The sequence below is a fragment of the Erythrolamprus reginae genome, chromosome 2 (assembly GCF_031021105.1).
Source record: "Erythrolamprus reginae isolate rEryReg1 chromosome 2, rEryReg1.hap1, whole genome shotgun sequence".
NCBI lineage: Eukaryota > Metazoa > Chordata > Lepidosauria > Squamata > Dipsadidae > Erythrolamprus > Erythrolamprus reginae.
The window spans coordinates 348,354,691-348,368,719 of NC_091951.1; the positions used below are offsets into that span (position 1 = coordinate 348,354,691).

Consider the following 14,029-nt stretch of genomic DNA (forward strand, 5'->3'; position numbering starts at 1 on the left):
TTTCTCTTTCTTTCTCTCTCTTTCTCCCCCTGCTTCTCTCCCTCTTGCACTGTTTCTCTCACTGGAATCTCACTGGAATCTCTCAACATGTAGCCGTGGAGTGATGACGAGATATGGGCATGTCTTGGAAGGCCCAATACAGCTCGCACAGCTGCATTTGGGACAATCTGAAGTTTCTGAACACTGTTCAGTGGTAGCCCCATGTAGAGAGCTATAAACTTCCCCAAGCCCCAAGCCAGTTGATGAAATTGTGTAGCCGAAAACAGCAACGTTATGATACAAACCTCGGGAGAACCATTTGGTTTTATAGATCTTACGTTGCTCAGAAAACATTTTTTAATGCGCTCCACAAAATAGGAGAAGTACAAGAGGAAAACGTGGCGTTTAAATAAGAAGGGGAAAAATGGGTTTGAAAATAATTTCAGAAGCCGATTAAAAATTAAAAAGGACGAGGAAAAAGGAGGTCTCTCAAAGGGCAAACCGGAGGCAATAATGAAAAAAAAAAAATCTTCGATGCGACATCTCCCTCACCACTTCCAATCTGCAAGATGCAAATACGTTGGAAAGCCTGTGCCTATTTTATCTCGGGTTGTGGTGTCATTACAATAAAATGTCCCTCTGCACCAGTTAAGTAGCACAATAAAAGTGGACAGAGAGAATGCTCGGTACAAGGAACCTGGTTATTAACTGAGAAAATATACCAACTCAATTAAAGAACATTTTTTCCATTAGTATTATGTGCTACCGAATGCCTATCGACAAAAGAGCATTGAGATAAATGCAGGATTTATTCACCTCGTGTTAATTTGGACCCACAAAAAGATGCGACGGTGCAAGTATCTCTTGCCTACAGATGAATTTTCAGTTGTACTGATAGTCCTCAACTTACGACACATGAGCTATGTGTTATATTGCCACATTGCCACATGTTTTATTGCCTCTGTACAAATAGATGGCAAGACCACACTTGGAGTACTGTGCATAGTTCTGGTCACTGCACCTCAAGAAGGATATAAAATTGAAAAGTGTTCGGAAACTTCAGATCATGCAGAATGCAGCTGCGAGAGCAGTCATGGGCTTTCCCAAATATGCCCATGTTACACCAACACTCTGCAGTCTGCATTGGTTGCCGATCAGTTTCCGGTCACAATTCAAAGTGTTGGTTATGACCTATAAAGCCCTTCATGGCATCGGACCAGAATATCTACGGGACCGCCTTCTGTCGCACGAATCCCAGCGACCAGTTAGGTCTCACAGAGTTGGCCTTCTCCGGGTCCCGTCAACTAAACAATGTCATTTGGCGGGACCCAGGGGAAGAGCCTTCTCTATGGCGGCCAACTCCCCCCAGATATCAGAGTTGCCCCCACCCTCCTTGCCTTTTGTAAGCTCCTTAAAACCCACTTCTGTCATCAGGCATGGGGGAATTGAGACTTTCCCTTCCCCCTAGACTTATAAAATTTATGCATGGTATGTCAGTATGTATGATTGGTTTCTTAAATTGGTTTTTTTAAAAAAAATAACTTAAATATTAGATTTCTTTACATTGTATTATTATTGTTGTTCGCCGCCCCGAGTCTATGGAGAGGGGCGGCATACAAATCTGATTAATAAATAAATAAATAAATAATAAATAATGGAACTGGAAAAGGTGCAAAAAAGGGCAACAAGAATGATCAAGGAAATGGAGCCCCTCCCTTATGAAACCAGGTTGCAACATCTTGGTCTCTTCAGCCTTGAAAGACGGCGGGTGACTTGATCGAAGTGTATAAAATCATGCATGGAATAGAAAAGATAGAAAATTCTTTTCTCTATCACACAATACTAGGATGAGGGGGCACTCCCTAAAGCTAACAGGTAAGAAAACGAGGACAAATAAAGGGAAATATTTCTTCAGCCAGAGGGTCGTTGGTTTATGGAATTCACTTCCAGAAGAGGTCATGACAGCTGTCAGCCTTGATAGCTTCAAGGCAGGATTAGACAGATTCATGGATGCCAAGTGTATTGGTGGTTATTGAAACAGATGTCCAAGTGCCACCTCTATGTTGGTTGAGGCAGGCAGGATTCCCTTGAATACCATTTGTTGGGGGTCAAGGGAAAGGGAGGGTCTTGCCTTCTCTTTCTGCTTAAGATCCCCATGGACAATTGGTGGGCCATTGTGTGACACAGAATGCTGGACTCGGTGGGCTTTCCATTCAGTATGACTCTTCTTATGTTTTTATGTTCTTATTCCAGAATTTCTCTATCAACTCTGAAGTTGGCCTGATTTGTCTGTCTGTCTGTCTGTCTGTCTGTCTGTCTGTCTGTCTGTCTGTCTGTCTGTCTGTCTGTCTATCTATCTATCTATCTATCTATCATTATCTATCTATCTATCTATCCATCCATCTATCTATTTATTAGATTTGTATGCCGCCCTTCTCTGTAGACTTGGGTCGGCTCACAACAATAACAAAGACAATGTAAAACAAATCTAATAATTTAAAAAACACTATGAGGGCATATTTGGGGCTTCCATGTTGCCACTCTGGGGATGAGGGCTACGGAGGGGTGAATATAGCTAGCTGGGGGGGGGATCCATTAAACAGGGTAGGGTTCAAAGATAAGCAGAGACCATCGTAGGAGCGAAAGAAGCCAACTTTGTTCCAAGAGCGAATGCATTGATCCATCCATCCATCCATCAGTCCACACTTCCTCTCCCTAGCCAGCTTTCTTATAGGAATTTTATCTCTATGCAACCTTTGCACAGCTTACATGATGTGGATATTCATACACACTAAACAGTACGGCATTCATAACGTTGCAAAATCTAGGGAAGTCTTGGCAGTAGGCTTTGAGGTGTCAGCAAATACACTCCTGTTACATTTTGCTGCAATCTGGAAGTTCCCCAGGCTAGAATTTTCCCAGGCCTTCAGGCCTACCCAGAGCTCAGTGTTTGCAAAGCCTAGGGTTCAAAACTCATGCTAACTTATGCTAACAGCATAATGTGAACTGAGCACCCATATGTGGCTTTGGGTCACATCTGGGCATGCCCAACCATGGAGCACTGGAGAGAAATGAGTATTGGAATTTGTTGTCAACGCCCCAAATAGCATCTGAGAAATAAATCTGAGTCCACTCCAATTCTCACACAAGAGGTTTGATTTATTAGCAGAGCCATGTTGGATTACATTTCGGCCATTCTGATACTAATTTATCTCCAGTGTTCCACCCAGGTTAAGATTCATCTCACATCCCCACGCCCACAAGTGCAATCACGTGGACCAGTACAGTGCAGGGATTCACCTATTTCCTCTTTTGTAAAGTTGACATAGAACAAAAGATGACCTTGGACTCTGAGAAGGAACTTGTTGTGGCTATAACTCTCCACCCCTCCCAATTCCCTTATGCTGTGTTACTGTGGCAGGCCAAAGCCTCTAACTCCACATGATGGCTTTCAGTCTGACAACTGGCTTCTCTCATTGACTTTGCTTGTTGTAAGCTGGCTGGGAAGATTGTAAATAACCTAAATGTGGATGACATAGCCTGCAATAATTGTAAATACGAGGATCAACTGGAAGTCCCTTTTTTCAGTGCTGTTGTAACTTCAAACAATTGCTAAACAGATGGTTGTAAGTTGAGGGACACCTCCAGTTAGCTTTATTCTTTTCTGTAAGAGTTAAGTGGCATCTGAAAGATCTACCGTCAAGTAAACCAATTTCGGAATACAGTAGTATCTCTAGATACGAGCTGCTCCACATGCGAGTATTCCAAGTTACGAGCCGAGATGCGAGCAAAATTTCTGTTCGACACCCGAGCTCCAATTCGGGATACGAGCCGAGCTTCCACTAGGTGGTGCAAGAATTCCATGCTTCCAATTATCTCGGCGCGAAAAACAAAGTCTAAAGGCATTCGTTCGAGATGCGGTGATCGACATACGAGCTCGGGTCTGGAACGAATTAGACTCGTATGTCAAGGTACCACTGTACTAGCCTAAGTGTTAAGAAATCCTAGATTTCGTGGCAGTCATTTCAAGCTGAAGTGTGGTGTGGTGGCCTAGAGGTGGAGCTCTGGCCTTACAATCAGGAGGCTGTGAGTTTGATCCTAGGTAGAAGCAGATAGTTCTCTCTCTGGGCACACACTGAAAAAACCCCCCCTCCACATTGGCGACAGGAAGGGCATCTGGTGTTGTGAGTGGTCCACATACAGTACAGCTGGTCACAGATTTTGAGAAGGAGGAGCAGAGAATAATGTGTACTTCCAGGAAGCCACATCAATTTTAATAGCATCTGAACAAGTATAATCTGAAATGTAACAGTGTCCTGTTTTAGTGTTAAGATAAGGCAGCTGTGTTAAACCCTGACTTAGCTATGTTTGGAGTACAGTGATACCTCGTCTTACAAACGCCTCGTCATACAAACTTTTCGAGATACAAACCCGAGGTTTAAGATTTTTTTGCCTCTTCTTACAATCTATTTTCACCTTAAAAACCCACTGCCGCCGCTGGTATGCCCCGCCTCCGGACTTCCATTGCCAGAGAAGCACCCATTTTTGCACTGCTGGGATTCCCCTGACGCTCCCCTCCATGGGAAACCGCACCTCTGGACTTCCGTGTTTTTGTGATGCTGCAGGGGAATCCCAGCAGCGCAAAAATGGGTGCTTCAAGTCTGGAGGTGGGCTTTCCCAGCGAGGGGAGTCTCAGTGAAATTGCAGCATCGCAAAAACACAGAGGTCTGGAGGTGGGGTTTTGAGGACTTTGGTGTTTTTGCGATGCTGCAATTTCACTGATGCTCCCTTCTCTGGGAAGCCCCACCTCTGGACTTCCGTTGCCAGCAAAGCACTCATTTTTGCGATGCTTGGATTCCCCTGCTGGGATTCCCCTGCAGCATCGCAAAAACACAGAAGTCCGGAGGTGGGGTTTCCTATGGAGGGGAACCTCAGGGGAATCCCAGCAGCACAAAAACAGGCAATTTGACAGGCAAAAGGGGTGAATTGGGCTTGCACGCATTAATCAGTTTTCCATTGATTCCTATGGGAAACATTGTTTCGTCTTACAAACTTTTTACCTTAAGAACCTCGCCCCGGAACCAATTAAGTTTGTAAGACAAGGTATCACTGTAGATCTATTTAAATGGGAGGAGTTAGTGTGACTACATTTAAGAAAACTTTCTACCATTAATATACTGCCATAATGTACATTTCTCCAATTCTTTGTTATTTCTATGGGGCAGGCACACATGCACAGAAATACACAGCAAACAGTATATATCATCTGTGCTGTTTGCTAGGAGGCAAATTGCTGGGAGGCAGAATTGTTTCCCCTTGTTTTCCTCCTCCAAAACTAAAGTGGGTCTTATGCTCTGAAAAATACGGTAAATCTTTAAATAGATTCTTATATCTAAGGACATCTGAATAAAGAAACTGAAGAAGCTTAAATAAAGAGAATTTAAGTTTGCACCAAAGTCATTTTATTGGATTTGGCATCTACAGTCAACATACATTGTTGATGTTGTTGCATGGAAAATGAACACTGCAACTCTCTCCCCATCAGGCATTTGACGTCTGTCGCTGATATCTTTTGAGGACTTTGCTTTGTTCTAAAGTCCGGATCTGATGAGAGCTTGTAGGACCTCCTTTTTTGTAAAAAAAGAATCTGTAGGAACCTACCTACTCTAAAAGGGAGGTCCACCCCAAGTTTGGACAAGTTTTAGAAAGAACTCCAAACTTCCGTTCCAAGTTCATAAGCTTTGGCCGCATGTGTCTCTCAATAGTTTTGTTCCTGTTGAGGGACCACAGTAATAAGTGCACAGATGTCCTTCAAAAACCAGTCGCTATATATATATTCTTCTTGTCATTGTGGTTCTGGGGACAGCATTGCCTCACTTATTTTCCAAACTATGATAACCGAGCGTGAGGAACACACATCCCTGTCCTAGTTTGGAATGGCAATTCTTGATAATTTATTCTCCAAGGTAGAAAAACGACATCCTTGTTTGTTGTTATCTTCAGCAGTTCCAGGAAGCCCCTGGGTATATATATTTTTTTCCTTCAGAAGTGAAGAGGACTCATTTTCTCCAGTACTGAATAAGGGAAAGAGAAAGAAAACATTAAGGAACATTCTCTCATCAGCTAGCCATACCATTACTGGGATTTGCATTGCATATTTGCATATCTGCATTGGTTGCCAATCGGTTTCCGGTCACAATTCAAAGTGTTGGTTATGACCTATAAAGCCCTTCTTGGCACCGGACCAGAATATCTCTGGGACCGTCTTCTGCCGCACGAATCTCAGCGACCAGTTAGGTCCCACAGAGTTGGCCTTCTCTGGGTCCCGTCGACTAAACAATGTCGTTCGGAGGGACCCATGGGAAGAGACTTCTCTGTGGTGGCCCCGACCTTCTGGAACCAACTCCCCCCAGAGATCAGAATTGCCTCCACCCTCCTTGCCTTTTGTAAGCTCCTTAAAACCCACCTCTGTCGTCAGGCATGGGGGAATTGAGATATTCCCTTCCCCCTAGGCTTATGTCTGTTTGTATGATTGGCCTCTTAAATTGGGGTTTTTAAAATTACTTTTTATATTAGATTTGTTATATTTGTCTTTTTTACTGCTGTTAGCCGCCCCGAGTCTGCGGAGAGGGGCGGCATGCAAATGTAATTAATAAATAAATAATAAATAAATTTGAACCGGCAAACCTCTAGACCACAGGCTTTCCTCCGTCTCAGCTTGTACCAGGGAAGAGTTATACATTTTTTTCTGTCAAATCACCCTGGGAGCCCTTCACTGCTGGGGACCAAAAGTGGATGCAGTATTTCAGGTGTGTTTATTTATTTATTTATTTATTTATTGGATTTGTATGCCGCCCCTCTCCGCAGGCTTGGGGCGGCTAACAATAGTGACAAAAAACGGCATGTAACAATCCAATACTAAACAACTAAAAAACCCCTTATTGTAAAACCAAACATACATACAAACATACCATGCGTAAATTGTAAGGCCTAGGGGGAAAGAATATCTCATTTCCCCCATGCCTGACGGCAGAGGTGTATTTTAAGAAGCTTACGAAAGGCAAGGAGGGTGGGGGCAATTCTAATCTCTGGGGGGAGTTGGTTCCAAAGGGTCGGGGCCGCTACAGAGAAGGCTCTTCCCCTGGGTCCCACCAAATGACATTGTTTAGTTGACAGGACCCGGAGAAGGCCAACTCTGTGGGACCTAACTGGTTGCTGGGATTCGTGCAGCAGAAGGCGGTCCCTGAGATAATCTGGACCGGTGCCATGAAGGGCTTTATAGGTCATAACCAACACTTTCAATAGTGACCGGAAACTGATCGGCAACCAATGCAGACTGCGGAGTGTTGGTGTAACATGGGCATATTTGGGAAAGCCCATGACTGCTCTCGCAGCTGCATTCTGCACGATCTGAAGTTTCTGAACACTTTTCAAAGGTAGCCCCATGTAGAGAGCATTACAGTAGTCGAACCTCGAGGTGATGAGGGCATGAGTGACTGTGAGCAGTGCCTCCTGGTCCAAATGGGGCCGCAACTGGTGCACCAGGCGAACCTGGGCAAACGTCCCCCTCGCCACAGCTGAAAGATGTTTCTCTAATGTGAGCTGTGGATCGAGGAGGACGGCCAAGTTGCGGACCCTCTCTGAGGGGGGGGGTCAATAACTCCCCCCCCCAGGGTGATGGACGGACAGATAGAATTGTCATTGGGAGGCAAAACCCACAGCCACTCCATCTTATCAGGGTTGAGCTTGAGTCTGTTGATACCCATCCAGATAAGTGTTCTTAGTAAGGTTTTATAATGTGGTATTAATACTTTATGTGATTTTGATTCTAGGCCTCTTTTTTTGCAACCAAGGATTGTGTTAACTTTTTGGGCTGCTCTTGCACACTGCTGGCTCATATTCAAGCGATCATCCACTGGGGCTCCTAGGTCCCTCTTACAGGTACTGTTTATGAGCCGGATCTCACCTAGTCGGTACCTGTACCTTCGGTTTTTCCTGCCTAAATGTAAAATTTTGCTTTTCTTCACATTAAAATTCATTTTGTTGAACAGGGTGCATGGTTCAGGTCTGTCCAGATCTCTTTGGATCCTGAACTTGTCTTCTGCGGTGTTGGCTATTCCTACAAATCCGATGAGTTCCCCTTCTACTCCCTCATCTAAGATGTGCATGGGTGATATTGCCTAGTTGGGTAATAAAATGTCTGCAACAAAGCAACCACATACAGAGAGCAACAGTTCATGCATTTCCGAACTGGTAGGGAAGGTAAGTAAATTTCACTTTCCCTGTATTATATCTGGCGAGCTTTATCAGCCTGACAAAGTACAGAAGGGAAGGAAGGAACGAGTTAACATTTACCTGGCAAAGAACCAAGAACGGAGAGACGGAAAAAAAATGAATCTAAGTGTGCTCAAAGGGATACTGAGGCATAATACTTAACGCTAAAATAGCTGTTTTGAGAGTGCTTTACATGAAATTATCTTGGAGGAATTTTTACAAGGCAGCATAAAAGCCTGGGCAACCTTTTGATGGCCAGGGGAATATTTAACGTTCTGAAGAGAAGTAAAAGGACGGTCTCACTACCATTCCCTCCCACCCCACCCCTCAAATTTTAGGAAAGAGGCACCGGATTGATTTTTCTCCTTGCTTTCCAAAGTTGTGCCCAACACATTTCAAACTCAAGCCACAGTTTTCGTGTGCTTCTCGCATGAAGATGCTTATGGGTGCCTACTGATAATTTATCACACTTATTGGTAACTTATTCTGTTTGAACGGTAAATGATTTTTTAAAAAAATGATTTTGATGGTACAACACTTGAGTTTGGTAAGCCATTCAGAAGTGCTCTGTAGGAGATGAGCAGGTGGAGTTAAATGTGTCATCAGTTTGGAATCATTGCATAGCCACAAGAGACCCAAGTCCAGCCTCCCTTGTGCAAAATGCTTATGATCTTTCGTTATACCTCTGTGTCGATGCTCCCATCTGGGTTGTGGCTGATTTGTACATCCAGGAATGACAGCTAGTTATTGCTATATATTTACACTCACACCTGTATATTACAGGACCGACATAGACTTCAGAGGACAATCAGAACTGCAGAAAAAACAATTGCTGCCAACCTGCCTTCCATTGAGGACCTGTATACTGCACGAGTCAAAAAGAGGGCGGGGAAAATATTTACTGACCCCTCTCATCCTGGACATAAACTGTTTCAACTCCTACCCTCAAAACGTCGCTACAGAGCACTGCACACCAAGACAACTAGACACAAGAACAGTTTTTTCCCGAACGCCATCACTCTACTAAACAAATAATTCCCTCAACACTGTCAGACTTTCTACTAAATCTGCACTTCTATTCTACTACTTTTTATCATCATTCCTATCACCCATTTCCTCCCATGTTGACTGTATGACTGTAACTTGTTGCTTATATCCTAAGATTTTTATTAATATTGCTTCTTCATTGCATATTTGACCCCTATGACAATCATTAAGTGTTGTACCACATGATTCTTGACAAATGTATATTTTATTTTATGTACGCTGAGAGCATATGCACCAAGACAAATTCCTCATGTGTCCAATCACACTTGGCCAATAAAATTCTATTCTATTCTATTCTATTCTATTCTACACAGACATATGTATGTGTATGTATGTATGTATGTATGTATGTATGTATGTATGTATGTATGTATGTCCATTTTGAATATATAGAGTAAAGAGGAAACCTTTTTGTGGTCCAGTAATGATCTTACCTGAATGGACACTATATAAGGGTCAACAGATTTCACGGGGGCCTGGATTTGGGTCTCCTGTGGCTGCACAATGATTCCAAACCAATGACATGTTTAATGCACCTTCCAGCTCATCACCTGCTCACAAATTGGGCAATGAATAAATTTTGTGTGATAGGCTAAAACAATGGCCAGTGATTTGGGACTACGGCATCACCATGTTCTTTTACAGCAGTGGTTCTCAACCTTTCTACTGCAACCCCTTAATACAGTTCCTCATATTGTGGTGACCCCCAACCATAACTTTAGCGCCAATTCTCCCAACAGAGCTTTAAGCTGATTGGCAGGAAGGTCAGAGGGACACCCCCACTGTAAACGCCCGATTGGCCGCATTGTAAGAAATATGTTCCAAGGTGCCAGAATAGAAGCTTTAGTTCCTAACGCCATGGAAAATGTGTCTTTTCTAATGGACTTGGGTGACCCCCGTGAAACAGTCATTTGACCCTCAAAGGGGTCCTGACTCCCAGTTTGAGAACCACTGTTTTAGAGCATCATTAAGCAATCTATATTAAAACTGAACAGCCTTTTCTCAACAGAGAGGAAAGGGTACAAGATCATCTCCCAAGCACAATTCCATCTGTCCGTCCATTACCCTGGGGGGAGAATCATTGACCCCCTCAGAGAGGGTCCGCAACTTGGGCGTCCTCCTCGATCCACAGCTCACATTAGAGAACCATCTTTCAGCTGTGGCGAGGGGGGCATTTGCCCAGGTTCGCCTGGTGCACCAGTTGCGGCCTTATCTGGACTGGGACTCATTGCTCACAGTCACTCATGCCCTCATCACCTCGAGGTTCGACTACCGTAATGCTCTCTACATGGGGCTACCTTTGAAAAGTGTTCGGAAACTTCAGATCGTTCAGAATGTAGCTGCGAGAGCAATCATGGGCTTCCCCAGGTATGCCCATGTTACACCAACACTCCGCAGTCTGCATTGGTTGCCGATCAGTTTTCGGTCACAATTCAAAGTGTTGGTTATGACCTATAAAGCCCTTCATGCCATTGGACCAGATTATCTCAGGGACCGCCTTCTGCTGCACGAATCCCAGTGACCGGTTAGGTCCCACAGAGTGGGTCTTCTCCGGGTCCCGTCAACTAAACAATGCCGCTTGGCGGGACCCAGGGGAAGAGCCTTCTCTCTGGTGGCCCCAGCCCTCTGGAACCAACTCCCACCAGAGATTAGAATTGCCCCCACCCTCCTTGCTTTTGGTAAGCTACTTAAAACCCACCTCTGCCGCCAGGCATGGGGGAATTGAGATACTCTTTCCCCCTAGGCCTTTACAATTTTATGCATAGTATGTCTGTATGTATGTTTGGTTTTTATAATAATGGGTTTTTCATTGTTTTTAGTATTGGATTTATTATTATATGCTATTTTATTATTGCTGTTAGCCACCCCTAGTCTACGGAGAGGGGCGGCATACAAATCCAATAACTAACTAACTAACTAACTAACTAACTAACTAACTAACTAACTAACTAACTAACTAACTAACTAACTAACATAAATAAATAATTTTTTTAAAAAAATCTATCTCTAATCTACAGCACAGTCCTTTCAATAGTTCCAAGAAGGCTCCACACTCATTTGCACCACTTAGGTGACCCTGACGAGACAGATAAATGTCCAAGTGGCCTCAACGACTCTCTAAAAGAATGAAAACGACCAGCTATTTGCAAGGAGTATCAATCCCTCCATTCCTCACCACCTGTCAGAACTGAAGAAGCTTCTCAGCTGAGAAGCAAAATGTCTTCAAAGAAAAAAATAATCTGAAAGTCCGGTTGCCTCTTGAAGAAAACACCTTTGGGATTATCTTGGAGAGTAGTCACCCAAAGGAAACTGTCAAGAATGGTTGTGCTGCTCCTAATACAGCATTAGAAAACCACCAGTAACAATTATGTGGCTTCCAGTGACGTTTTCCAGTTAATTAAACTTGATATCAGATCAGGAATCCTATATATTTACTTAGGGTTGGTAGGTGACTGGAGTGGAAAGGAAGAGAGACTCATAAACCACAGGGGTGAAACAAAAATTGGCAGGACAGTTAGTTAAGCTGGCTCAGATAAGGGGTTTTAATAAGTATCCGTTCTTGTAGAAACTGTAGACTTCATGAGTCACTTTGCGCAGGAATTAAAGCACCAATTGATTCTTCTTCTAATTAAAAGAAGAATCTTGGCAGGCAGAACCAAGAGTAACACTCAGAGCAATGAGCAAACATTTGTAATTTTTAACCTGGCCTTTGGTAGGCAATCTAAAGGACAGCGAATCGATTGGACCATGGGAGGGGTGCAGGGGATGGATCTTTGATTTTCTTTTGGGTGGGGAAAACCTCTCAGATTTGTATTTTCCCAGATGTTGCTTGTTGATTGATTGTTTATTCATTGCTTTATTTGACCCCTATGGCAATCATTAAGTGTTGTATCTCATGATTCTTGACAAATGTATCTTTTGTTTTATGATCACTGAGATGTTATATGCTTTTTTAAATATTAGATTTGTTCTACTATAATATTGTTTTTATTATTGTTGTGAGCCGCCCCGAGTCTTCGGAGAGGGGAGACATACAAATCTAATAAATAATAATAATAAATAATAATAATATGCACCAAGACAAATTCCTTGTGTGTCCAATCACACTTGGCCATTAAAGAATTCTATTCTATTCTATTCTGTTTTATTCTAATTCCTATTCTATTCCATTCCATTCCTCTTCTCTTCTTCATTCATTCTATTCTATTTAATCCTATTATATTCTTCATCTCTTCTCTTCTCCTCTCTTCTCTTCTCTGCTCCTCTATTCTATTCTTCATTCATTCATTCATTCTATTCTATTTAATCCTATTATATTATTCATCTCTTCTCTTCTCCTCTCTTCTTCTCTATTCTATTCTATTCTATTCTTCATTCATTCTATTCTATTTAATCCTATTATATTCTTCATCTCTTCTCTTCTCTTCTCCTCTCTTCTCTTCTCTGCTCCTCTATTCTATTCTATTCTTCATTCATTCTATTTAATTCTATTATATTCTTCATCTCTTCTCTTCTTATCTCTTCTCTTCTCTGCTCCTCTATTCTATTCTATTGTATTCTATTCTTCATTCATTCATTCTATTCTATTTAATCCTATTATATTCATCTCTTCTCTTCTCCTCTCTTCTCTTCTCTGCTCCTCTATTCTATTCTTCATTCATTCATTCTATTCTATTTAATCCTATTCTATTCTTCATTTCTTTTCTTCTCTTCTATGTGACAATATGGCATCTCTAATAAATTGAAACTTTGAGGAACTTCAGGCCTTTGAGTCTTCATTCGTTGAGGTTGTTACTTGGAAGCCTGACCCCACCACCATTAGAATAGCAAAAGACACATTCAGATCTAAAATGCATGGAAACAAAATCTCACCAGGGGATATGCTCTCTCACGCAACATTTCAGTGTTTTTTAGTTTCCGTGCGTGCGTGGAAGTAAAAATCCACATAAATTGCGTGCACATGTGTGACCCCTTGCAAGGTTTTGGTACTATTTTGCTTCTTGTACATGCACGGACGCAGAATCGCATGATGGGAATGTGCACAAATACAAGTGTAGCAAGTGGAGTGGCGCAGCAGGTAGAGTGCTGTACTGTAGGCCACTGAAGCTGACTGTAGATCTGAAGGTCAGCGGTTCAAATCTCATCAACGGCTCAAGGTTGACTCAGCCTTCCATCCTTCCGAGGTGGGTAAAATGAGGACCCGGATTGTGGGGGCAATAGGCTGGCTGTTTTAAAAGGGGGGGGGGGATTGCTAACATGTTGTAAGCCGCCCTGAGTCTAAGGAGAAAGGGTGGCATAAAAATCTAATAGATAGATAGATAGATAGATAGATAGATAGATAGATAGATAGATAGATAGACAGACAGATAAATGTGTGCACAAATTGTCATGATGTGTGCGCAGCGCACCGGTAGACAGTTAAGAGGAACCCGCGCCTGCTTCATATCAAACGTTGAGGGTCTACTTTTGATCTGGGGAAATTAGCCATCCCTGTTCTCAGGAGAGGATAAGGTTGCCTTCCTAATCCTTAATTCTGTTAAGATGAGCTTCTTGGTTTGGTTTTAGGAGAATGTCGAAGACGTTCTTACCTGAGCAAACTTGTGGATCTGTTCCACCATCGCTGCAAAGAGAGCATGGACACTTTCGTCAATCAAGCTCTGCATGTAGTGGACAGCTTCCTCATCCGACAGATCCAGACGGAACTTGTCCTGAACCTGAGAAAAGAAAG

At 42.8% G+C, this 14,029-nt stretch overlaps 1 protein-coding gene across 1 annotated transcript in view; it reads right to left on the reverse strand.

The window, feature by feature from the left end:
- Positions 1 to 5,424: 5,424 nt before the first annotated feature.
- The window catches only part of PIK3C3 (phosphatidylinositol 3-kinase catalytic subunit type 3), a 126,146-nt gene continuing 117,541 nt past the window's right edge, over positions 5,425 to 14,029 (reverse strand). Inside the window, 2 exon segments of the mRNA XM_070743632.1 lie at positions 5,425 to 6,053; positions 13,890 to 14,015. Coding sequence (XP_070599733.1) covers positions 6,039 to 6,053; positions 13,890 to 14,015 — 141 coding nt within the window. The 3' untranslated portion in view covers positions 5,425 to 6,038.